This window comes from Borostomias antarcticus (assembly GCF_949987555.1).
Source record: "Borostomias antarcticus genome assembly, chromosome: 13".
NCBI classification, from domain to species: Eukaryota; Metazoa; Chordata; class Actinopteri; order Stomiiformes; family Stomiidae; genus Borostomias; species Borostomias antarcticus.
Genome location: NC_140246.1, coordinates 6,886,429 through 6,911,768, shown reverse-complemented (window position 1 = coordinate 6,911,768; position 25,340 = coordinate 6,886,429). Strand labels below are relative to the sequence as shown.

At 43.4% G+C, this 25,340-nt stretch overlaps 2 protein-coding genes across 2 annotated transcripts in view; both read right to left on the bottom strand.

The window, feature by feature from the left end:
• Positions 1–11,653: 11,653 nt before the first annotated feature.
• Positions 11,654–12,472, bottom strand: tnnt2c (troponin T2c, cardiac; the record flags this gene model as incomplete). Its single annotated transcript, XM_084447938.1, has 1 exon — positions 11,654–12,472. The coding sequence occupies one exon, from the start codon at positions 12,470–12,472 to the stop codon at positions 11,654–11,656; it is 819 nt and encodes a 272-aa protein (XP_084304064.1).
• A 7,202-nt stretch (positions 12,473–19,674) lies between these two features.
• cry1a (cryptochrome circadian regulator 1a) overlaps positions 19,675–25,340 on the bottom strand; it is a 14,755-nt gene continuing 9,089 nt past the window's right edge. The window contains exons 7-14 of the mRNA XM_084447936.1: positions 24,603–24,914; positions 24,033–24,184; positions 23,584–23,786; positions 23,307–23,414; positions 22,328–22,420; positions 22,036–22,116; positions 20,787–20,891; positions 19,675–20,519 (exon numbers count right to left, since the gene is read on the bottom strand). Coding sequence (XP_084304062.1) covers positions 20,791–20,891; positions 22,036–22,116; positions 22,328–22,420; positions 23,307–23,414; positions 23,584–23,786; positions 24,033–24,184; positions 24,603–24,914 — 1,050 coding nt within the window. The 3' untranslated portion in view covers positions 19,675–20,519; positions 20,787–20,790. The remainder of the gene's footprint in view (positions 20,520–20,786; positions 20,892–22,035; positions 22,117–22,327; positions 22,421–23,306; positions 23,415–23,583; positions 23,787–24,032; positions 24,185–24,602; positions 24,915–25,340) is intronic.

Genomic DNA, 25,340 nt, shown 5'->3' with positions numbered 1-25,340 from the left:
ACTGTCCTCACCACTGGCATCAACAATGCACTCAAAACTCTGGTCTCAATTTAGGGGAAATTATCCATCACATCTGCTGAGAAGAAGGTTATTTGATTGCCAATATTGACCGGCTAAAAATAAAGGAAAATTGAAATTGTAAATGGCAAAAGCAAGATGTGGCACTGTATGTAATTACATCAGAATTTACTGAAATGAACACTGTCCTCATTCATTCACAGGTCTACAAAAAACAAATACCTGGTTATCTAATACTGGTCTTAGACAAAATAACCCTGTCATAAAAATAAATAAAAAATACATATGGAAGCTTCTTGACAAGAAACAATGTATTTGGGGAAAACGGGATGGAAAAGCACATCCCGGTCCTGAGTCTGTGATAGATTGGTGTTTAATTCATTGCCAAGATGTGGATGCGAAGGGTTAAAGACCAGGTCATTAATGACACTGGACCGGCGCTCCCTCAATTATAAAGACCATTACAGGTAAACGGATGGATAGGCAGAGTGTATGTTATGTAACACCGCCTCCCGTTAAAACCTAATGGACGCCTTTAAATAGATGGCAGCGCTTGGGGTTTTATTGGGGACTGTTGCCAATCTCTCTGTTAGTTGAGATTGAGCGCACTCAAAAGCACAGATGTGACCATCTCTCATACTGTATGACTGATGATTTGTATGATGGTCACAGCTGTACCATGAAAAATTAACAATGTTCAATCAATGTATTGGATCACATATAAATATTAATGAAAAAGCACAAGATAATACATCAAGTTCATCATGTTCATGTGTACAGTATGTGCCTCAATAACGATTTTGGACTTTTCATTCCCCTAAAACCCAGTTGCAAAGAGGAAAGTTGCAAAATGAACGATCCTTCTGTGGACTATTGGGGGAAAGAAAATCACACTCCTCAGTCCTCATTGCATTGAATTTCTGGAGTTTTCCATGCAGTTCATCTTCACAGTTTGAACTAAATATATGCAATCTGCTCTGTTGTGAGTCACACATTGGTACTGTATGTTTTTGCTGTGTAATATCTCTGTCTGAGCCAGACTTGCAGTGTACTCAAACATTGATTTCCCATTAAGTGCTGCCAGAGATGTGGGAGGAGGGTGAAAGGCCCGATTAATAACCACCAGGTGGGAATTAAAATGGTTTGGTGAAGGCAAATAATCAGGGGGCAAAATAGACATATTATTTTCCTTGCAGTTCTCTTCTATCTTGTACAGGTACTCTAGCAATTTACCTTTATTGATATTGCTACAGTATTGAACCAACAAATTGATGTTGGTGGTACAATACAAAAAATGCAGTTAATCTATAATAACATATTCCTATATAATTACATAATCATTGCACCTCATTAGACTCTAGTGTCATAGAAATTGTATAGTTTCACCACCTCCCTCAACCTTTCACATAGCTGTGCTAATCTAATTTATGACAGGATGACCTCCAGGAGGTCAACACACCTAGACGTTGTCTGCTCCAGAATAACCATCCTTTGTCCCATTGTCCCTGCAAGAATTACCGCCTTTTCTCATGTCACGTGTCTGTATTCTCGACCACTGTTGATGATGCCTGCCATTTAATATGACGTGTACAATGGGTTAGCCAATCACATCCTGGAAGTGTCATGCCTGCGTATTGCTTGAATATAAGGCCACGCAAGACCAGACTGGGGCACTACTGTGGGATGAACCACTCATGTGTGTTGTCCTGAAGTCCTTGCGCTCGTATGTTTTCTCAATAAACCAGACTTAACCTCTTTGAGGGAATCTTGGCAAATCCTTTTTGACTTGATCAGTTAAAAATCTTCAACACTAGCACCACCAACACGATGCAAGAAGCAAGAATAAACAGTGAGGGCTCGTGGTGCTGTCAGTGTCAACACGGCTGCCTGTTGAAGCTGTTTTCATTCACCAGTCACCTCAGTCAGATGGAGAGAGATGAAAGGTTGTGACGTCTGCTTTTTTTTTTGGACACAGGCCATGCCGAGGGAAACATATTGATATAAGTGGCCAAAAATAGATGTTTTACCCTGTGGGTTAGAGCACTGGAATCATCTTTCATTACTCTTCTCTCCTCTGATTGATTTCTTTAGACATGCGTATCCAGCTCATGAATAACGACGTAAACATGTTAGTTCATAGTTCATTATGTCAGCAATGGGAATGTTGAAACTATAGACTGAAGACCTCAGGTCACAACAGGAGGTCTCATGTGCACTCGTAGAAGGCAACAGAAAACTGGAGAGTATTTTATGGATGATTATAACATGTTTATTAATCATCATATTCTCCAAAGTGATCTCCATCAGGATCATGTGGTGTTCTCAGAGGAACATGTAAGATACCAGTTAAACTCACTCAATCACTGAAAACAACTGAAGACCGCGTCACACTTTTGAGGACACAAGAGTTAAGATGCAATTTCAAATAATGTTGTTTTTGTTGTTTTGTTTTGTTTTTTACAAAAAAGATGAACTGCCAGGGTTTATATTGGAGACTCATTATACCATTGTCCATATTGGAGTAGATTGTTGGACACTGAAGGATTAAGGCCACCTATTTTTATAAGAAAGCTGGCAGAGAGGGCAGCTCCAGTAAAATCCAACAAAAAAAGGTTCAACTGTTGAGTTCCATTAATCAATGTTGGCCTTCGCGCCGGCAGCCACTACTTTCAGTCGCGTGTGTTCGTTTGTTCATTCATTCTTTAGCAGGATTATGCAAAAACTACCAGAGCGATTTTCAGGAAACTCAGTGGAGGGGTGTAGCATGCGCCAACTTAGAACCCAATCCCATTAACTTTTGGAGCGGATCTGAATCACTGGGTGGATACATGAATTAAAATCTAACAAAATTGGGCTATTTGGACCATTTCTCTTCACTTCATCTTTACATCTTCTGCCAGGCTGGCCATGTTTACTACCTGGTGGCTGAGTGGTTAAGGTGCCACAGTAACAATCTGTAGTCCCGGGTTCAACTCCTGATCAAAATGAATGTAAAAAAAATTAAGAATGTTGGCTCTTCGTTACAATGAGGAGTCAAATTACTTTCTTTATTTGCTGTTTAAGCAAACAATATCTTATCTTTCTATGCATGTAAAACAAAATAATATCTGATTCATGAGAAACAAATCAGATAAACACTGTATTAGGAAAATTTACATTTTCTTAGTCTGGATCCTGTGGTATGCTATTACATTACATATGAACTGAGGTGGGACATTTCAGCTCAGTTACACCAACAAAATGCATTCATGTGCAGAGGCCTGTGCTCTCTGAGCACCCTTTCTAGTGTCATCTGTATCATGTTGTTTTCACTACAACTTTTAAGACACAATATTCTTTGTGGTGGAAAGAGGGGGTAGGCCTAGAGAGTCGTCCACCGTGAGATCTCATCTCCTAGGAAAATATCATTTCAGCTGTGTGCTCTCTGAGGCTCTGCTCCTCTGCCCCACAGTCAAGGCTTGTCTAGGAATGTGTCTGAGAATGGCAATTAAGATGTGTAGTGGGTGGGAGGCATCTTTCTTCCTGTGGTTGAAATTGGAAACGCGGGCCTCCGCCGCAGGTGTGTCTGGTGACAGTGGCCCACTCCTTGTCACCGACCCCGGGTCCCAGAGAGCTGAGATAATAAGAGCAGGAGGAGATGAGACTGTGCCTGGCGTGATCAGTCTCCTCCAGTTGTTCTGTTGATTTACATGCTGTGCAGAGGTGGGGGCATCAACATGAATCACCAGGGAGACAGAGGGGGCATGGGGGGGGGAGGATGTGAGCTCGCATGTGAACACAGCCGTTCATCAGTCTAGCCGATTCTGTCAGAGTTACAGCTCAATATGCAGCACACAACGACATCAGTACGACGCCCTTGGTAATTTCAGGCACCGTCAAAAACACAGCAGGAAAATGCATAAGCACCTGATTGCATGACGGTGGATCAACATCCATGGAGCTAAATCATTCCCACATTGTGTTTTGGACCAACTTTGCGATCAACCAATCACAGCCCTCTGACATTGTCAGTGTGCTACTCCTGTGCTTCTTTCAAAATTACGTTGTGCTTCAGAAGTAAGCTGCATTTTTCAGATTGAATTTAATGTAATTCATTCAGGCACACTCACGTCAAAGGTTGATTACCATTCACTGCTACAAATGGAATGTTAGCCTCTGCTTTTTACAATAACCTCTGTGCAGGTGATCATGTGGTATCGGTGGGTAGTCTAGCTGTGTGTATTTCTATGAATGAGAGGCCAGATGCCCACACAACACTGAACTGATGAATCATACTTCAACTCTGTCAGTGGGTGCCGCCGGCAGTCTGCTGTTAGGTAGCCTAATGGAAAGTGTCTATATTTAAAGTGTCCCTCACGCCTGTGCTTGGACACACACATGCGTGCGCACACTCACACACACGCGCACACACTCACACACACGCGCACGCACATACTGTACAGTACACACATTAACTATGCAAACGTTTGGAGACATTGCATTGACTTACATTCATTCCTAAACATAACCTTAGTACTAAAAGGAACCCCAACCCTAACCCCAAAACCCCAACCCCATAACCTAATTGGGGACACCAACTTTGTCTCCAATTGGACATGCTGGTCCCCAATCAACTGGTTTGATGTCCAACATTTGTCCCCAAATGTTGCCGAGGTCAGGAACACAGACACACACGCACACACACACAAACACCCGCACAGAAAAAAGTGAATCACAACAACACACATTATCAATTACTGTCAACTTCCACACAGCATGAAGATGGATCAACCACCATGAAATACAAAAGTATAGCAACTAGCCATCAACAAAATCAGTATTCTCCAATAGACATGTAGTCAGGAGGCTAGAGACAAGCGTGAAGCAATAGCTAAAGTCTATGGAGTACGATTCCAGCAAAGTACACTAGCTACATTTGGAAGAAATTATTCTGAAAACTGCATAATTATGCCTCTATATTCTAACAACTTCCCTGAGTGACATTCTCTGAGTGCATGCTGACACAATGGGGGAATCAAGCATCCTCTTCATAGACTCACGGTACACACCAGGGATGTCCTCTTTCACCATCCTCATTCACAGGTGTGGGGGAATAGCTTTGTTGATAGATGAACACATTATTGTTTCTAGCATCCACAACACAAGGACACTAATTCTGTTCTTGAACAGAATCAAATGTAAAATGCCTACCTCGGGTCTTAAACATATTATGCATAGCAGAGGGCCATGGAGTCTTTATATGGTGAAAGGTATCAGGGGCTGTGAACTCAGAGGCGACTGAGGAAGTGTAGAGATTAATGCCCTGTCGGATGAGCTAAATCTCCTTTATACCACTGGCTGGTAGCAGGTCCCACCTCAATCTGGAGGGAGGAGGTACGCCATCATGGCATAGTCTCCGGGGTAGGCTATCTAGAGGCTGGAGGGAGCCAGAGAGCCTATTTGATGTGTGTGTGTGTGTGTGTGTGTGTGTATGTGTGTGTGTGTGTGTGCGTGCGTGCGTGCGTGCGTGCGTGCGTGCGTGCGTGCGTGTGTGTGTGTGTGTGTGTGTGTGTGCATGTGTGTGTGTGTGTGACTGACTGTGCTTGTGTATAATTGTGTGATTGCAGGATACAAGGAGGTACAGAAATATACTGTACATCCACCTCTCAGATAGGACTGATTATGAGGACTCAGCCATCCTTATAGGCATATAAGCTCATGCTCACACACTTTGACAACACCCCTGATCTCACTGGTCGTCCTATCCTAATCAATGGAGCCTAGCAAAGATTACAAATGTGCATAAATAACTGCAGCTGCCTAATAACAGTACCTAGCAAGCAAAAATCTAGAGGCACTCCAACATTTTTAGAGGCACTTCCTTTTTAGGCTCAACATAGTTATTATTACTGCAATTAGGTTAAAATGGCTTCAACTTCAAAAATGTATGTTCACTTTGCCCAATCAATTGTGAATGCGTGCTGGTTTCAGCCTGTTGCCTAGAGGTTAATGGGTATCCATGGAGATCAAACAGTTGACAGATTAATAGGATAACAAATGCTGAAAGACAAATCAATGGACCATGCTCTGACCACATGTTTGAAGTTTCTTCTTTTTAACTTTAATTAGTAGTATTTCAATCTGTTGTTTCAAAAAAATAAACCATAGCCTCTCAGAGAAAGTCAAGTTGATAATTTCATATCACAGGAGGCGTGTGAATGGCACAGCACATAATTCTACATCACTGTGTGTGGTGATTTCATTGTCAGATGCCTTTTCACAACAAATGTGAAAAATAGAATTCTCTGTTGCTTAATCAATAAAGGGGAAAATCACAAAAACATAGATCACAAACAAAAGGGTTCATAAGATATTTTTTGCTGCTCAATCCCAAAACACATACTGTTGCAGAGCTGCTGCGGCTCCTGAAAATTATAATTACTCACAGGTTTGATCTAACCTACCCTACTACTTTAATTTAACCACGGAAAGTCATCTTCTCATTACAGATTATGTTAGTAATTCATAAGAAGCTTAGCCAAGCCTGCATCACATGGACCCTTAATGACTGTCAAGGAAGGCATGCAGAGCGACAGAGCGCAGTGGCATATGGCATACCCATGGCATGGGGATCTTTTAAAGTCCACCCACCAATGCCACAGTAAGACTGCAGTGCACACCGTCTCCTGCCTGGTGACGAGCAGGCTTAACATTGTAACATGGACCTTTCAAGGTTTGCAGTTCTATAAATACACTTGATCTGACAGCCATGACTTGAGAAAATTGAATCGTGCCTCTAACCAACAAACCAGGCAAGGTCCAGCCTGGCTTATGTGCGAGGCTGGCATGTTTCTGTTCAGGACTGGAAGAACGGAAGCTAGTCATGCCACTGAAATAGCTGTGAATTGAAATGATATAAAATAATGTCTGATAAATTAAGATAGGTCTTGTTGCCTGTACACATCAGTTCCAATGCTTCCAATGCTAATCCAGCACAATAATAGCGGGATAGCCAGTTGGCTCATGAGCTCACAACAACTAGCAACAGCTTCCATAACATTAATGGTAGCGGTCAGTGGCTAAAGCAGTTACACTGATGATTCCTCTAACAACCAGAATCAACTTGAAGTTCATTGAGTGGAACCACTGGTTGGCAAGGAAACAGGGAAGGAGTGGCTGGATGCCTTTTTAAGGAGCATTATTATTTGAGCATTATTTTAGCAGGCTGTTCATGAGAAATTACCAAGAAATTACTTAGAAACTATCGCCTTATTACAAATTAACTTATAATAATTCTCTCCACTTTACAAGGAGTTGTATCACCTAATTACTTTGACATTACGGCTGCTTACTGTCACCTTATTTATATTAAATTATTTGATAAAATACCACCTTATTACTAGTATATTACCACCTTATTTCTAAAAAATAATGTGATAATTAGCACCTTTTTATTAGGAAATTACTAGGTAATTTCAACCTAGTTTCTAAGAAATTACCAATTAATTGCCACCTTATTACTAGGAAATTACTAGGTAATTTCGACCCCCTCAACTAAAGTGTTACCGCATTATTTGACCTTTCAATTCTCTTCACTTACATAAATAGACAATGTATGTGTGGTCTCTGAAATAATAACGAAATATAATATATAACTAACAAAAATACTTACAGACATAACTAAATAGCCTAACTCAAATACTCATTGAATTGCTGAAACTGAACAAGGAACACAGTCTATCCAGCCTGTTGCTGGCCTCCTGTGGCTGAAAACGGTAAATGCAGTATATCACCGGTAATACACGTTTGTAGCCAACTTACAAGAATGTGGACTAAATCATACTTGGACTACAGAACGTAATGAACATAAAAATCAAACAAAGTACAGCTACTCTTAGCTACCAATAGCCTATAACCAGAGATGACATGATGATAGTATGAAGAAGCTATCAAAATCCCTACCAAAGCCATAGCTAGCAAAATAGGGCTAATGCTAATATAGCTAACAACATACCACTAATCTACCGGGCATTTCTAAGCAATGATAAAACTAGGTAGAATCTCACCATTAAGGGATTGAACCAGTACACTTTCATCACCTTGTTCAAATATAATTATCCCTCACACTGTTATACATCTCTATACTAATAAAATACTTACAACTTAAGAGCTACAACACAGTAGCTGGTGGAGCTAGCAACATAGGGTTAACCCTAATATAGCTAGCAACATAGGGCTAACAATCTACCGGGCATTTCTAAGTAATGATTAAACATTGTGGTAGAATCTCACCATTAAGGGATTGAACCAGTACACTTTCATCACCTTGTTCAAATATAATTATCCCTCACACTGTTATCCATCTGTACACTAATAAAAGTGACTTACAACTAAAGAGCTACAACACAGTAGCTGGCGGCTAGGCTAACGTTACATTAGCTAGCGCACATTAACACTAGCTAGCTAGTTAGCTAACCTAAATGTGTCAGCTAGCTAAGATAGCTGCCGTAACGTGAAGTATCGTTAACATTTGAGTAGCAAATATTCCCTCAATACACCGGACATTTTTAAAAACGTGATGTTTGTATACAGCTTTACATTTTGAACCAGAATTTACCTGACCTGTACGGGGCGTCGTGTTGAGCTGGTCGTCAGAGACTAGGTTGTTCAAGACTACCCTCCAGCGACGGTTGCAAGCAGAATTTTGACGGTATCCCAACCGAGTTACACCTTGGGAAAAGGGACAGGGGAGGGCATGCCATGCAAGCGGAATTCTGTGGAGGTTTGGGGTATAGTCCCATAAAATCATCCCCATCGGGTCTTGAACCCACATCTCCCCAGTGGGAGTCCAATGCTTTCACTACTACTCTACTTGTGCAGTGGAGATATAGGGGTTGATTTTGGTGTCCTTCTTCCAGTCCCTGTGTGAGTTGGGGTTAGAATAAGGGTTGGGATAGGATCTGACCTATAAGGGAAGGAGTGTGGGTTGGGGTTAGAATAAGGGTTGGGGTTGGGACAGGATCTGTAATGGTCAGAGTGAAAGGATGAACATGTGGGAGTTTGGGGTATAGTCCCATTAAATCATCCTCACTGGGGCCTCGCACCCTCATCTCCCGGGTGGGAGTCCAGTGCTTTCATCGCTATTCTACTTGTGCAGTGGAGATCGGCAGGTTGATTTTGGTGTCCTTCTTTATTTTGGTGTGCTGGGACTACTGCCTCTTATGGTGCCAACAGAGAAATGCAGGTCAACATTGACCGGAGTAAGGGAGGGAGGGAGGGAGGGAGTGACAACCAGACAAACTGTATCCTAGGTGCGCTGGCAGCCACGCACAAAAACGGGTTGCCTACATCATACGAGTATGTCGCTCCCTACTGAGCGTGTCCGTCTTCGGGGCCCTTTGTTTCAACCCCATTTTCAAGTGATGCACCCACCACACGGCTAGCAACTCAATGCACAGTCGAAATACCTTTAGGCTACATAAAGAAACAGCAGAGGTCGGCATTTGTCAGCGCTACAAAGATTTCCTATTCAGTACGTCTCAATCAAAGGTTAGTGATTCTTTATGCCGTTTGATCAGTTATCAAAAGGTAGGCCAAGGGCAGTGCGCCTTTGAGTGCAGTTGTCAGTCAGGCATGGCCCAGAGTATCCTCTGGCCTCTGCTACTACTAGGCACTAATGAGCATGGAAACGCCCTTCTGGTGACCCCACAGCTGCTCGTGCTCTCTCTCTCTCTCTCTTTCTCTCATACAAACACACACGGAACACTCACACATTCGACCGTTCATCCTCTCTCTCTCTCTCTCTCTCTCTCTCTCACACACACACACCCACACACACACACACATGGAAGACTCATACATTAGAAATCTTTTCTTTTCCTCTTTTTTTTTTTAGCTAGCAACAGTTGATTTGGTTAATTTGGAAACGAGAAGGCTATTCATCTGTGTGACTGCAGGTCAGTTTCATTTGTTTAGGAAATGGGTTATGAAAGCCTGTCCCGTCAGCGTTTAACGATGTAGGCTACCTCTCATAAAATCAATGATCAAGAATGTTCAATAGCCCACTACAACGATGCTTCTGCTGACACAACTCCATAGAACAGATTTTTAACTCATATTAATAAAATACACGTTTATCAACACTCCCACAATTGGAGGACTTTGAATATATTTTGCTAACAGATACAGTGAGGTACTAATAAACAACCCGTTCTGTGTTGATGCGTTTGTGAGTGCAGTGCAGACATCATCGATGTGACTGAACCCCACCCCTTTACCATGAGCTGAAGGCAGCAGAAAACCTGATTGCAGAGCCTCCGGCAGTCTCTATGGAAACCCGCCGGCAAACTGCAGGGCCAGGAAGCCTTGTATAGATTATGAAAGCACAACAGCAGCACCCAGGCAATCCAAACTTCACTGCAGCAATATATTACCGACACGTGTTGACAGCTTTCATTTTGGCTCATTGATTTGTTGTTTCCCAGTGTTTTTAGCCCTCTGGGAATGTGTTTTGGGTATGATTTCCAAGCTGTTGATGGTGTGGAACAGGTGGTAGGAATAGGCCTACAGCATGTGTCTGGGGGAACAACTAACTTGAAGGAGCTGATGACAGAAGTCCTTTGAGGCCTTAATGAGAACAAACCCTTGGGATTTGCAGTCGCTAGTCAGTACATGAACTACCCAAGAGCTATAGCCTAGGCTAAGGGTTTGTACAGATACAGTTCAGTTACATTTCCAAATGTAAATTGGTAACTTAGTGCCATCTAGTGATTGACCAAAGTAAATACCTAAAAGATTTCCAACATACCAGCTACACTGACAGTAATTAAGCACTGATAATAAATGACGTGCACATTGATATACTTCACAGCTTTTTATAGTTCACGTTGATTGTGTAGCCATGTTTATCCCTGGCTCTTGTCTCCTGTTGATGGAAGGCGAATGGCCCTAAATGCCACAGTATAAAAGCAGACATGCATAAACTGACAGCTATCACTCCCAGGGGAAAACTCAGGATGGTGAGCTAAATCTATTGGTAACTCTTTCTTGCTCAAGTGTTGTAGACCAATTCAACTGCATGCCTAAGCCTCGGCTAGCCTGGCCTCAGCATGGGGTAGACTAAATTAAATATTTTAGTGTCAACTGTACCTCACCTGTCAGAGATACAGTAAGCTACATTTCACCCATACAATGAAAATAAGCTTCATTTTTGTGAAATGTCCTGGATTTGACTTTTATGGGAAATCCTATTAGGCCAGATCATTAGCCTATATAATCAGCCAAAACATTCCTGGCAGAATAATGACCAAAACTACTTCAAACATCCACAGATTTTAATATGATTCTAGACTACATTCAAATACAGTAGTTAACTTTTTCAGTCAATAACAGCACAGAAAAAGATAGCATACCTCTGATAAGTACAGCCTACTGATTAATTATATCAGACACAACTAAAACCAACAGCGTGTGCAAAAACGTATAAAGATCTGCTGATAACTCATCATCTACTGTAACTTGATGTGTCCTTAAAAAAACACGCACACATTTCCTCACAAAGAAAATACAAAACAGTATACAACAGTAGGCAGTGGTGCATCAAATGTTCCAAAGATAGAATCCGCTTCCGTATAGCGTCTGGTTAAGCGACAGGCGCTCACTTCCAGGACCCAGATTTGCCCTTGGCCCCGCGCGTGGTCTTGGTTGCTTTGGTGCCTCTCTGGTGGTCGCTGACGCGGTTGCGGAGCACATAGACGTCGTACTTCTGCCTCTTCAGCTTCTCGGCCAGCTCAAACTTCTCGGCGTGGAGCTGGCGAAGCCACTGCCAGAGGTCCTGGGCCTTCTCGGCCAGCTTCTCCTGGTTCAGGTGGTCGATGTTGAGGGGCTTGCGGCGCTCCAGCAGCGCCTTGGTCTTCTTCTCGCGCTCCGTGAGCTTCTTGCCCTTCTTCTGGTCCACCTTCTGCAGGTAGCCGCCGAAGGCCTTGTTGGAGAAGATCTTCTTCTTCTTGGCCTCCTCCTCGGCGCGGATCTTGGCCGCCTCCTCCTCGCGGCGCGCCCTCTCCTCGGCCAGGCGGGATTGCCGCTCGCGATCCTGCTCGGTGCGCACCCGCTGCTGCTCGGCACGGTCGGAGCGGCGGCCCTCAATGCGGCTGCGGAGGGCCACCAGCTCCTCCTCCTCCTTCTGGCGGCTGGAGAAGTGCAACTCGATCAGGCTCTGCAGGTCGTTGAAGTCCTTCTCCAGCCTCTTGCGGTGGAGGTCGTCGAAGTCCACCTTCTCGCCGTCCGGGAGCTTGGGCGGAGCGATGTTGGGCACGTACATCTTGGGTTTGGGCTTGGTCTCCCCATCCTCATGTTCTCGCTCTTCCTCGTCCTCTTCCGCAGGCTCTTTCTCCTCTTCTTCCTCCTCCTCCTCCTCATTCACCTCCTCTTCTTCCTCCTGTCCATACTCTTCTACGACCTCCTCTGTGTCTGACATGATGGTAGAGCCTGGTGTGCAGCAGTAGGGGAAGAGTGACCAGGGGAGACTTGCGCACACACAGACCAGCTGTTGTCCAACACACACACACACAGAGGAGTGCGGTCTCCTACCCTGCAGCTTGGCGTCTTTTAAGGTTTTCCCCTTACCATGTGACCTGCTCCTGACATTACTGGCTAAGGATCAATAGAGGGGGAGATGTCCAGACAGATGGAATAGTCTATTTTCTCCTTCGTCAAGTCTTATCTGCCCCAGCTCCACCCACTCCACACACCCCACCCCACCCCCAAGACCCCCATCCTAAATCCCGACCCTAGAGCCCCCCTTCTCCTATAATTCCTTTCTAAGGACTGGAGGAGTGCCTATTTCAGACACACAACAGATGCACACATACGCTTGCACACACATGCACACCCTCGTGCTCTCCTCTTGGCTCCTGACTAACAGACATGTATCATCCTCCCACCAAGTTGATATGATGTTCAAGCAAAGTTCATACATTACTTTTATTTAGTGCTGTTTGCCAGTGCAAGTGCAGAGAGAGAGAGAGACAGAGAGAGAGAGAGCAGTGTGTAAACTACAGGTTGAGATGTGCTATTTCAGGACAGGACGAGATGCCTTCAAATGAAGAGGATTCAGAACAGAGGACAAATATATCTACTGTATACTACTGTAAATTTAATTTGGAACTCTTACGTATATTCTCTGTTGACATGGGTCAAGGACATTACGTTCAGAGCTTAAGAACTCCCTAGAGGGAAGTGTAAAATGGTGAATGTGTATGACTACAGTAAAAGAAGAACGTCAAGGTCAATGAGGACTTAAAGGGGAACGCCGCTGTCATAGCAAGTTTAGCTCAAATGTCACTTTGTCCTCAATGAAACCGATCCGTACCCATCAACATTTAACCGATCCATGCAGTAGTAAGCTAGCTCCTTTTTCCTCTGTGCGCGCACCCCCTTTATAATGGAGGTCTATGGGCCTCTGCTAAAAACTATGATAAACATGTATTTTCAAGTGAGGAAGCGTAGAGTGTGATCTTACCGGTGTCATTATGCTGTCATGTGAAATATATTGCATTCTAAAACCGAATATTGAAACAAAAGCTCCATTTGAGCCAGAACTATTTTGCCGAATGCACTGCACCATACTGTACCTTTTGCACTGTAAACGTTATCCGCGGTAAAGCTAGACGATTGTTTACATCCTCCTAGCCATGCCTAACACGTCAACACATGGGGATGGCGATTCATTTCACAAGACAACATTCTACTGAGACCGGTAAGGGGCTTCCTGGCGCTTCCTGCCTTGAAAATGAATGTTCGTCATAGTTTTTAGCAGAAGCCCAGAGACCTCCATTATGAAGGGGTGCACGCACAGAGGAAAAATTAGCTAGCTTACTACTGCACAGATCGGTTAAATGTTGGTGTGTACGGATCGGTTTCATTGAGGACAAAGCGACATTTGAGCTAAACTTGCTATGACAGCGGCGTCCCCTTTAAGCTTATTTTTGAATTATGCGCATCTTCCTCACTTAGAGCTCAAATCAGTAGCTATACTACCTCTCTACTCTGTAGTATCACATAAACACAGGTCTATGTTCAGTCAATCTTTATTCATTTTTATTTATTTTTTATTTAATATTTATTTTCAACAGCAAGGCCATTCTGACACATTACACCACTCCAAGCACTTGATTGACGTCAAGGAAAACAAGGTGTTTTAGATTACAATGGGAAAGGAAAAACCCAATAAAAGACAGCTTCCAACAACAATGACATCCAAGCTGAGCTTTTGTAAACAGAGCCTGGCCTTATCTCCACTTGGAATGCAATTAAAACATTCTTGCAATTGGAGAAGGCAGCTTCCAGCAAAGGGTGGATTATAAAATAATTGCCCACTCGGCATGTTTACTTCTCAGCGCGATGGTAACAATAGAATGCTAACGTCAAGCTCTGAATCATCCAGCCCTTCAGTTCAGAGCGTAAAAGGACAAATGCTGTTTTAATGGATGGGATAACTGACAGAGACAGACATGTGCTCTGTGGGTGGCGTCCAAGGGTGTCCCCCATGAACACTGTCAATCCCTATTAACTTTTCAGCTGTGTGAGATGTCCCTCTTCAGAAAATATACTGTAGGCCTATTGTATAGCTCAACATCTTCAAATTCAAATGTGCAGCTAAATATGGGTTAAATTGTGTTTGTCTTTGTGAGGGTGAACAGAGTAAATACAACTCTGGAGACTTTGATTTCTAAGACAGGCAATACACTTATATAAGATACTTTAATAATCCCTGTGGGGGAAATTTGGGGTTTCAGCAGTGGGAAAAAGTACAGCAGCAGTGGGAAAAGTACAGTGGAATGGATAGAGAATATAATACATAGATCATATACATAATCTAAAATTAAATTACAAGGAAAATTACAAGAAAATGTCAAGAAAGAAATACAGTATGCCTAGACATAGGATACATACATACATACATAAATACATACATACATACAGTCTGTATAGGTATATGTATAATAATACTCAAATATACTGTACATACACATACATACATACATACCATTCATAATGCACAGGAACACTCAGGCACTATTATAGAGTCTGATGGCCGCTGGCACAGAGGATTGCCTGAACCGTTCTGTGTTGCACCTGGGTGGGTTGAGCCTGAGGCTGAAGGTACTCCCCATCTGCCACAGCTCGTTATGGATTAGATGTTAGATATGAACTTAAATGATAACGTACATAAACAATTCAATGTCATTTGTTCTCTGTATGATACATCCACTGCTTTTAATTAGATGTGGAAGGGGGTGTTACTTTTACATTTTTGTCATTCAGCAGACGATCTAAACCTACAGGAGCTATGTGTTTTGTTCAAAGGCACAGAGATGGGATTTTCACCTATGTGACTTGGGGATTTGAATCATAGACCAATAGTGCCACACTGTGCGGAGAGAGCCTGAAACACAAACTCCTAATTTTGTGAGTCAGTGGTGAGGTCATAGCATGTGGTTGAACACAGAAGCATCTTTCCATCCCACAGTGGAAATATACTTAAGTACAACCCTTCTTTGTGGGTAGCAGGTGGTCCAACTTTAATCAAGCCTCTGATTTGACACTGGTGGCAAGGGACAACTGTGTCTATCAATAGGACCACTGTGTCTATCAATAGGAGCACAGAGGCAACAAACGACCTGGACTATTTTTAGCCACTGCACCCCCCGTCCTGCCACATTCAATTTTATAACAGCATACCTCTTTCATTAAACTGTATTACCCTATATCCCATTCATACCAATCAAACTCATGATAGGATTTATCATGATATGATAGTCATACATACTTTGCCTTTAGTGGGACAGTTTAGCCTTGCTTCTGCCACCACTGTTGGCAAGTTTTGACAAAAAAGGATGGGGAATAGTGCCCCCATCTGGTTAATCATAGGAATAGGTACATTCTGTACTGTACATACTATATATGTACAATTGCCCTGAAACTTACTTAGACATGGATTATATGAACTGTTCAGGACAGAATGAAATAAGGGGGAGGACTTTTAATTGTCAAATGAAAACTTTCTTCACAACAAAGAAAACCACTTTCTATTTAGAAAACAGATCACAATTCAAACGTTTCATTGTCCGCCCAATGTTCAAACAAGTAATGTCATAAGTGACAAAATTGCTGCCACTATTTGTATTAATAACAAATATATAATTATTATAACCATTAAAATAATATATATATATATATATACCACAAGAGCAAATAGAACTACAAATGTACAAGTATAAACCAAGATGTCTTCAAAGTCACCCAAATAAATGAAAGGTTTTTGGATATGTTAGTTTAAGCACTTTCAAACCACAATCCACCGAACTGAAAGTGGATATTAACAATCTTAACATTAAGACCATCGAAATGCCTTGCTTTTCCCCTGTCAACATAAACTGCATCAATGTTCTTTCTTACTGCTCCTCTGTCACACCTGATTGAAAAACATCAAATTCAGTGGGAGCTGTTGGAAAAATAACAGAAATATGAATGCATGTGTCTGATATTGCACAGAGTAAACAAACTGGACTCGGTCAACACAGTTATGCACAACAACAAACAGACTCAAAACTACTGATGTAACAAATGAGTGTACCGACACAGTTTAACATAGTTACCAGTTTTCTCTAAATGTACCATCCAGAAGTTCCAGAAAGAACACAGCAGAGAAGAGACAAAATCCACACCGAAAGAACGGCAGAGACAACGGCTGCAAATGAGAAGCCTGGATCCAGACACTCTTAATTCTCTCAGATCAGGGCTCTCAAACTCAAATTGGCATGGGCCACTGCTGGTATCGTCAACTCATAGGAGGGCCACGTCAATGTCAACTTCAAGTACTACTAACTATTAGAAAGTGCAATATTTCTGAAAATGCCATATTTCATTTCCATAACTAGACTCACAAGTCAGTATCTAAATGTTGCAAGACTATTCCATAACTAACATTTTCATCATACAAAAACATTCAAACAAATTTCAAACGGGTTTCTATCCATTTTTATATAACAGTTAGTGCAAATCTTTTTTCCTTTCTTTTATTTAATCTTGAATAGGCCTTTGTACTTTATTCTATATTAGCTGCAAGATGTATCACTACTGTAAGCCTGTCCTGGACCTGTACTTGCATTTATTAAAGTTTGTTTCCATTTCTTGCCAGACACTTTAATACATTTGTAGGCTATTACTCTATTTCTTGCCAGATCAATAGGCCTATCTTGAAAGACTGCTGAGGCCGGACGCTCCAGTGGACCTGGGGGTGCCTGACAGGGCCAGACTGACCCTCCTGCATGGGCTGGAGGTCAGGAGGTCATTAATACCCAGGGCGGGGCTGGAAGTCTTCAACTGTGGGGAGGCGGTTGCCAAGGGAACCCACTACGGAAGGTGATGGAGGAGGCCATCAAGAGCGGATACTGGGTGGTGGGTATGAGGGTGGGACTGGTATGTGTGGTGTGTGTGTGTGGGGGGGGGGGGGGTGGCCGTTTTGATGATCCTCATGAACTAATGTTTGTTAAAAAGATTGCTCTCAGGAGAAGAAATCCCTGGACAGTAGACGTCTCGGCGTTCTCAGATCTACAAGAGCAGAAACTGTGACAAGTAGGCCTACATCGATGCCAAAAGAAAGACACACTCCAACTGGATGAGGTGAGGAAAGTAAGAGTAAAGTGGTCTCTATCTACTTCCCTCCTCCCTCTCACTCAAAATAAGCCATCTCTCAAGTCTTGAATCTTTCCCTCCCTCCCTGCATACAGTAAGTCCCTACATCTCACCCACTTCTTCTCCCTCCCTTTCCTCCTTCATCCCCCCTTCCTCCTGTCTCTTCCTCCCTCACCAACAATCTCCCTCCCTCTCCCCCAGGTATGTGAACTGTGCCCGTACTGAGGAAGGGCAGAACCTGGTAGCGTTTCAGTACCACGAACTGCCAACGCCGCCTGAGCAAATCGCCATGGTTAGGCACGCAAATCACTCTCATTAGACAGGCATGCTAGCTATGAACGGAACGGAAAGCTGCTAGTTGCTATGGGACATGGTAACTTTTATAAGCTAGCCCGGGGCGGTGAGGGTAAGCAAGCCTCAAGACTGTCTAAATGGCCTCATTTGTCTAGCTGTATGATCAGTCGCAAACACTAATTCCCTCTCCTGTATTCCTCCCAGGGCAAAACGTATAGGGTTGAGGCCAACCTAAAGGGTTTAGGCTCACTGGCCGATTGTCCATTTGCTGTAACGTCCATTGAAAGGATTTAAATGTAATGGTTTAATAATTTTTGGTGTCATTTTGGCATAATTATTACGCTACTGTAAGTCCCACAGCTGAGCAAGTGGGCATTTGTGCTGTGAAATGGTGAAATGATGAGTGGCTATTATGAAAACTTGCAGCCAAGAGTCTCAATTGTGCGCGCAACTTATCCTTCCCGTGTGGACCGGAGGCGAATGGGTCGCGGCCCGGTGCTGTTCCGTGGCCCAGTGATGGGACCACTGAAATAGGGGAATGGATGCACGTAAAACTTGACTAACGTTAACGAGTGCTGGCTAGCTTATTCTAGTGATCTAATTTAGCTAACGCCGTGGGCTTCAATGTACTAATGCCAGAGGAACCTCTTTTACATCTCTATCTCCTCTCCTCAATCTGAAGTTGTGCGGTGGTTGTGTTTTCTCCTACTAGCTAGGCTACATATCACTCTGTATTTGAACTTGTAGCCTACTAGGTGTGAGAATCCTTTTTAATGTTCTTTCTCTCCCAGGAGTGATGTCAGAGCCCATTCTCCTACACCTCCCAGATCTACCTCCACAAGCATATCAAGAGGAGCCATGAAAGCCTCTATGTCTCTCTGTTGAGGAACAGAGAGATCAGATCAGAGATGCTCTCCTCCTCCTCCTCTCATTCACTCCTTATCACCACCTCTAACACCCCCTCACCGCAGCTCCCGCCCAGAGACAGAGAGACATGGATAAGCCAAGACCGTACCATTGTGACTTGTGTGGGAAGGACTTCACTAGAGAAGACAGTCTCAGGACACACCAGCGTGTTCATGCAGGAGAGAAGCCATACCACTGTGACCAGGCCCAGGTAGAGTATGGTATAGTGTGGGAAGAACTTTACTCACTCAGGGGTCTTAAAGAGACACCAGCATGTCCATACAGGAGAGAAACCGCACCATTGTGACCAGTGTGGGAAGATCTTCACTTCAAAAGGACATTTTGAGGTCCAGAATTTAACTTAAAGGAGTAGTAAAGGGAAAATGCATGTTGAACCCGGTTTTAAGGTTACTTATGATCATATACAATGGTTCAGATCAAAACGTTGACAAAACTAGCACTTTTGAGAAAGTCTGATAATTGCTCTACCACTGTTTTGGTCATACAATGGATGTGGGTGGGCACCTTGAAAAATCTTTCAAAAACATGTTAAACTCTCGATTTCAAAGACAAGAAACTCACCGAGGTGTTAGTTGGCGTTCTGACATATAATTCGAGCACAACAAACACACACAGACTGATTAGGTTCCTTCCTTTCTAATATTTCAGTCTAAACAGTCTCCCCCCTGTTTATTATGGTGATGGGGGCATGTCCGTAGGATCCTGTCCCATTACTGCTTGCAGTTATATTTTGTTTTTTGAAGAAAACGCAACGCACAATGCATCTTAACCCTTTTTATTGAACAAGCACATTGTGAAAGAACAGTAAGCTTTAAGTGAAGCTGTACACTCTGGTATGGTATATAGCCTCATGGTGACATTACATTAGAGGGAAACTTGAAAGGCCGCGCCTTCCTCCAGAATTATGGAACAAACAACAAACAGTGATTTCTGAATGCCAAATCTGTCTAAAGAAGCTAAATGAAAGACAGAACTATGGTAACTATGATGATATGGAGGAAGGAAGGTGAACAGGAGGAATGTTATCAGGTCAAAGGTCACTGACTGACAGAAAGTAGAGGCAGTTGCTGTAGCAGAGGATTCTGACATCACCATCTAGACACTGATCTATAAATGCCCACTTTTTTTATTTATTGTTTATTATAAGTTTTCAGAAAGAACAGAAAACAGTCCACAATGGTACTTTATATCAAAAATATATCAGTGGGTCTGCCTACACAAGAGATAAACCACATACAATATCAAATATATTATCAAATATATACAGGGAGTATGTGAGCAGAAATATTAAAATCCTTTATATTCACAAACATGATGTCACATGTGGTAACATCCAAACAATGTTGACAATGTTACAGAAGGGTTTTTAGGCCTGTGCCACAACATTGCCGAAATGTTGTGCTGTTAGCTGGGTTGTACATAAGTCCATGTGATAACGCGCAGTCCGTAACAACATTGAAAAATGTGAATGTGCTACAAGACAGGATCATGCACTCTTTGTGACCGTATGTTTCCCCTACTGTGACAGGGCTTCGGTCTCATTGTCCATTTTGTGTTAGCTGTGTATATTGGTTACTGCTCCCACTGAGTCTGGAACTGTACGCCTGTAAAATAAAAGCCAGAGTAAAGTTTTCACAAGTAGATTCTACAACTGTGCCAACTACATGGAATGGTGCATGATGACCCACCCCCTTTGTTTGGTAGACTCTAGTCTACCAAAAACAGCAAAATAAGATGTAGAAATGAACTATGTTCTTTTCAAAATCACTCAAATCAACATTGTGTGAACTACAGTCCAGAATCAGAAGTTAAATCCCCCCCCCCCCTCCCCCCTATAAGATTCTACTGTATGTACGTTTAGCTTCACTCACCAGTCTAGTGGCTGCTCTGTCTCTGGAGCTTGGAGCCAGTGCTGCTGCCTGTGTCCTCACTGTGGCGTTTCCCACTGGTCTGACTGCTGGAGTGGAACCCCTGCCCTGATGGAGGAACAACAGAGGGCAAGATGTAACACATCTACTGTAGATATGAAGCACAACACAGCTATTCTTTTCTGTCTGTTTTGATGTTGTATTTAGGAGCCAGGAGAGAGGTCACTGTCAAAAGTTGTATAAGGTGACTGCAGCAATCAAGGGTATATTTTTCTTGGCTAGTACTAGCATAGCCTAGAATGTTGTGAGTTTAAAATGCAGCTGTCCAGCCATTTAACCAACGGCAACAGTCACCAACAAATATACATTTCTACCCCCGTTAGTGTTCCATGTCTGGTGCGCATTCCATGCTTTTAAAATAAACTATTTTTTGTGACAAATCCAAAAAGATAGCCTACTTTTATTTCAATCAGTAATTGTTCAATCTCAATCCAATGGTTGTAAACTGAAGAGCCCTTGTTGTCGTGATCCCTAAGACGAATAAGCCTGAAGGGGACCCCAAGAGTTACTGCCCCATTTCTCTGTTATGCATCCCCTTCAAGATCCTCGAGCGCCTCATCTACGCCTGCGCCGAACCAATCATCAACCCGCTGCTCCCACAGGAGCAATATACCTGGCTGAACTCAGCCAGGTATATTGCCATCAATTTCAACAGATGGTGGCTGCTTCCCAACGACCATCTCATCTACTTCGCGTTGCTGTATTTTTTGTTTTATTCTTTCATATTTTTTGAGCGCAGTCAACTTTTACCAAGATGACAAAATCAAGTCCATCCATTCAACCAACTTTGTCCTGGACCGCAGCGTTCTATAGGCTTAGATAAGGTCTGCCATATTACTTGGTTCACTACATCATCGGGTCGTCCACAGACACACCTCCCATCTTCCTAAATTCCTCTTTTCATTTTTCAAGCAATCCAAATTCCATATCCAATTCCAATTTAGATTTTTGATCATTGACTCACACACAATCAAATCAATTCCTAGGCTATTGTTCAATGATTACAGATCAGGATTGCTGACACAAACCCATTCAATACCTCTCATCATATTTAAGTCTCGTCATAATATGGGAGCTATAACGTGAGGGAATTGATTATAAGGATTATAAGGACTATATATTGGAACATTTGGACCGAATTAGATTATTGAATATAAATTTTTTTTTTTTTTAATCCCAACAACATTGTTACCTAATTGCATTGCTGGGCCAGGAATCTGCTGGGAGCCTTGGTTGTAGCACAACAACATGCTGCTGCTGCTGCCTGAATAGCCTGTAAAAGATAAGGAATTGCTGGTTAGTATTGAAACAGTGTGTGAAAAACTGTGTGTTCTGTATGTTCAATGGGTTACATCAAATGCAGTTACTCAGAGACCATGCTCCTACAGTGTTTTATTTGGGGTGGGAGGCACAGAGGTTGGCTGACAGGACAAAGAGAAGAAGGAGGTGAAAGAAGGCCCTGTGGCTGACTCAGGCAGACCCACCTTGCTGCTGTGTGCTTAGGCTGGTCTGTGGGTCGCCCTGCGGGTACACCCCGCTGTGCCAGTCTCCTTGGGACTGCGCTGGCATCCGGTAGCCTGGAGGAATAACAGTTATCATGTCATGTTAACATTACATCTTACTTTTGCAGGGAGTCGCTTTGAGACACATATTTCATAATAGAATTCATCACTATCACTTTAATCATCACGGGGAAAATGGAACATAGTCTCTACCAGACGGAGTTCTATTGGGGCTATAGACTTTACCAGACCAGACTGAGTTCTATTGGGGCTATAGACTTTACCAGACCAGACTGAGTTCTATAGGGGCTATAGACTTTACCAGACTGAGTTTTATAGGGGCTATATATAATCTTTACCAGACTGAGTTCTATAGGGGATACTGGTATAGTCTTTACCAGACTGAGTTCTATTGGGGCTATAGACTTTACCAGACCAGACTGAGTTCTATTGGGGCTATAGACTTTACCAGACCAGACTGAGTTCTATTGGGGCTATAGAGACTTTACCAGACTGAGTTCTATTGGGGCTATAGACTTTACCAGACTGAGTTCTATAGGGGCTATAGACTTTACCAGACTGAGTTTTATAGGGGCTATATATAGTCTTTACCAGACTGAGTTTTATAGGGGATACTGGTATAGTCTTTACCAGACTGAGTTCTATTGGGGCTATAGTCTTTACCAGACTGAGTTCTATAGTCTTTACCAGACTGAGTTCTATAGTCTTTACCAGACTGAGTTATATAGGGGGCTACTGGTAGACTTGACTCCTATAGGCTTTACCAGACTGAGTTCTATAGGGGCTATAGTCTTTATCAGATCGAGTTCTATAGCGGCTATAGACTTAATCAGACTGAGTTCTATAGTCTTTACCAGACTGGGTTCTATAGGGGGCTACTGGTAGACTTGAGTCCTATAGTCTTTACCAACCTAAGGTCGATAGGGAATATAGTCCTTACCGGACGGTGTGGCGCCATCGTGTGTGCCCTCCCGAGAAGAGAAACCCATCATGCCTGAGGAGGACTCGCCATTACCGTTGGCGTTGGACGGGACCGAGGCCAGCAGGCCTGAGAACACAGAACACACCGCCCATCCGTGAAGATGCTAGACATACGGTGTCATAAATAACAGTTGCAATTTGATGCTCCTTCTAATACCATGACCATATCCATCGTCCAGAAACCTATTATGTCCTTTGCAAGTAGAAAAAAAACAAAATTGGCTCTCTGGCCTCACCTAGGCCGCGATAGCAGGACAGCTGCTGGTAGATCTGTTTCATGCGCTCGATGTTGAGGCGGCTGGCTTCGGCGTGGTTCACCATGGGCTTCGGGTAGTGCACTCCAATCACACACTTGGCGACTTTCTGCACACTCTCCGGGGCGTTCCACGGGTCGTAGATATATTTGGCCGGAAATCCCCTCAGGACGGGTAGGTAGCGCCTGCAAAGCACAGAATTCCAATCCAGCAATTCAGCATTTAGTGCCGAGACTCAGAGAGACAAATTTCCAAAACACAGGAAAGTAAAAAGGAAAGTCTTAAATGCCAACACGTTTAAGTACAACACTGCCCCTGTGTTCAGTAATATGGCATACAGGAGTTCTGAGGCATACATTGCCATTAACCCAGAGTTTATCCAAACCTTGTAGTAGCAGACTGTATGAACACACACACACACACACACACACCTGATATAGTCTCCATTGGGGTCCGTGCGTCGTCCGAAGCCCACAGGGCAGTAGCAGTGGAAGAACTGCTGGAAGAACGAGCTGCAGGACAGCCACATCCAGCTGCCGGCGTTCACGCTCCAGTCTGCATCCAACAGCAACTCCTCAAACACCTGTGTGTACACACACACACACACACACACACACAAACGGAAAACACACACACTTTTCAGTACAAGCAGACATCAGTTGTCACATTTACAGAGCATCAAGGACTGTTTTAAATCTTTGGATAACTGATACACTTCTTGAATTCACAGGAACCTACTCGCTAAGTCACCCGGAGATGAACTGTACAAATAGCTTTATAGAAAATAGGCATACAGCTTCCAACGGCAGCATATGAATGAATGTATATGAACATGTATATACAGTATGGATGTATATGAACATGTATATATGCCATCATACAAAGACTAGGCTTCAAATATATTGTGGACCCAGCTACTCATTGGCTTTTAACTTAATGCTCTCCTCCCAGCTGATTCCATCTCCCCCTCTCTCCATTCCCCTTCCTCCCTCGCTCCATACCTTCATGCCCTCCTCCCAGCTGATCCAGAGGTCTCCGCGGGTCAGGAAGCAGGCCACGGCGTGCCGCGCCAGGTGGTGGATCCAGCCCTCCTGCCTCAGCTGGGTCATTATGGCGTCGATCCAGGGGAAGCCCGTGCGGCCCTCCGCCCACTTGGACAGCGCTTCGGGGTTGCGGTCCCAGGGGATCTGGACGCAGATGGGGTTGCCCTCCATCTTGTCGAAGCACGGGTTGTTGGTGGCGGTGGCGTAGAAGAACTCGCGCCAAAGCAGCTGGCCGTACAGAGACAGGGGCGGGGAGCTGTTCTTCTTCACCTGGGGAGGCAGGATGCTCGTTAGTCGCTGTCCCTCACTGATTACAGGTGTAAATGCTCTTAGGGCTACACAGAATCTGCTATTGAAGACGTGTAATTACACATGAATAACAATGCGTTTACAGCAGTGTAATACCACATCAATAACACCTCTACACTGTCAAAAGATCTGGATCTTCTGGAAAGAGAATGAAGCCTACTGGCGCTGATTCCTGTGCAAGCGCCTGAAGCACAATCAGAACATGAGGTAAACGGTAATAATGATAGTGAGGATGGATCTAAAGCTCTATCTCATCCAACTCCCGAGTCTCAGAGCACAATCAGAACATGAGGTAAACGGTAATAATGATAGTGAGGATGGATCTGAAGCTCTATCTCATCCAACTCCCGAGTCTCAGAGCGAGAAGCCCTCCTGAGAAACGAAGCA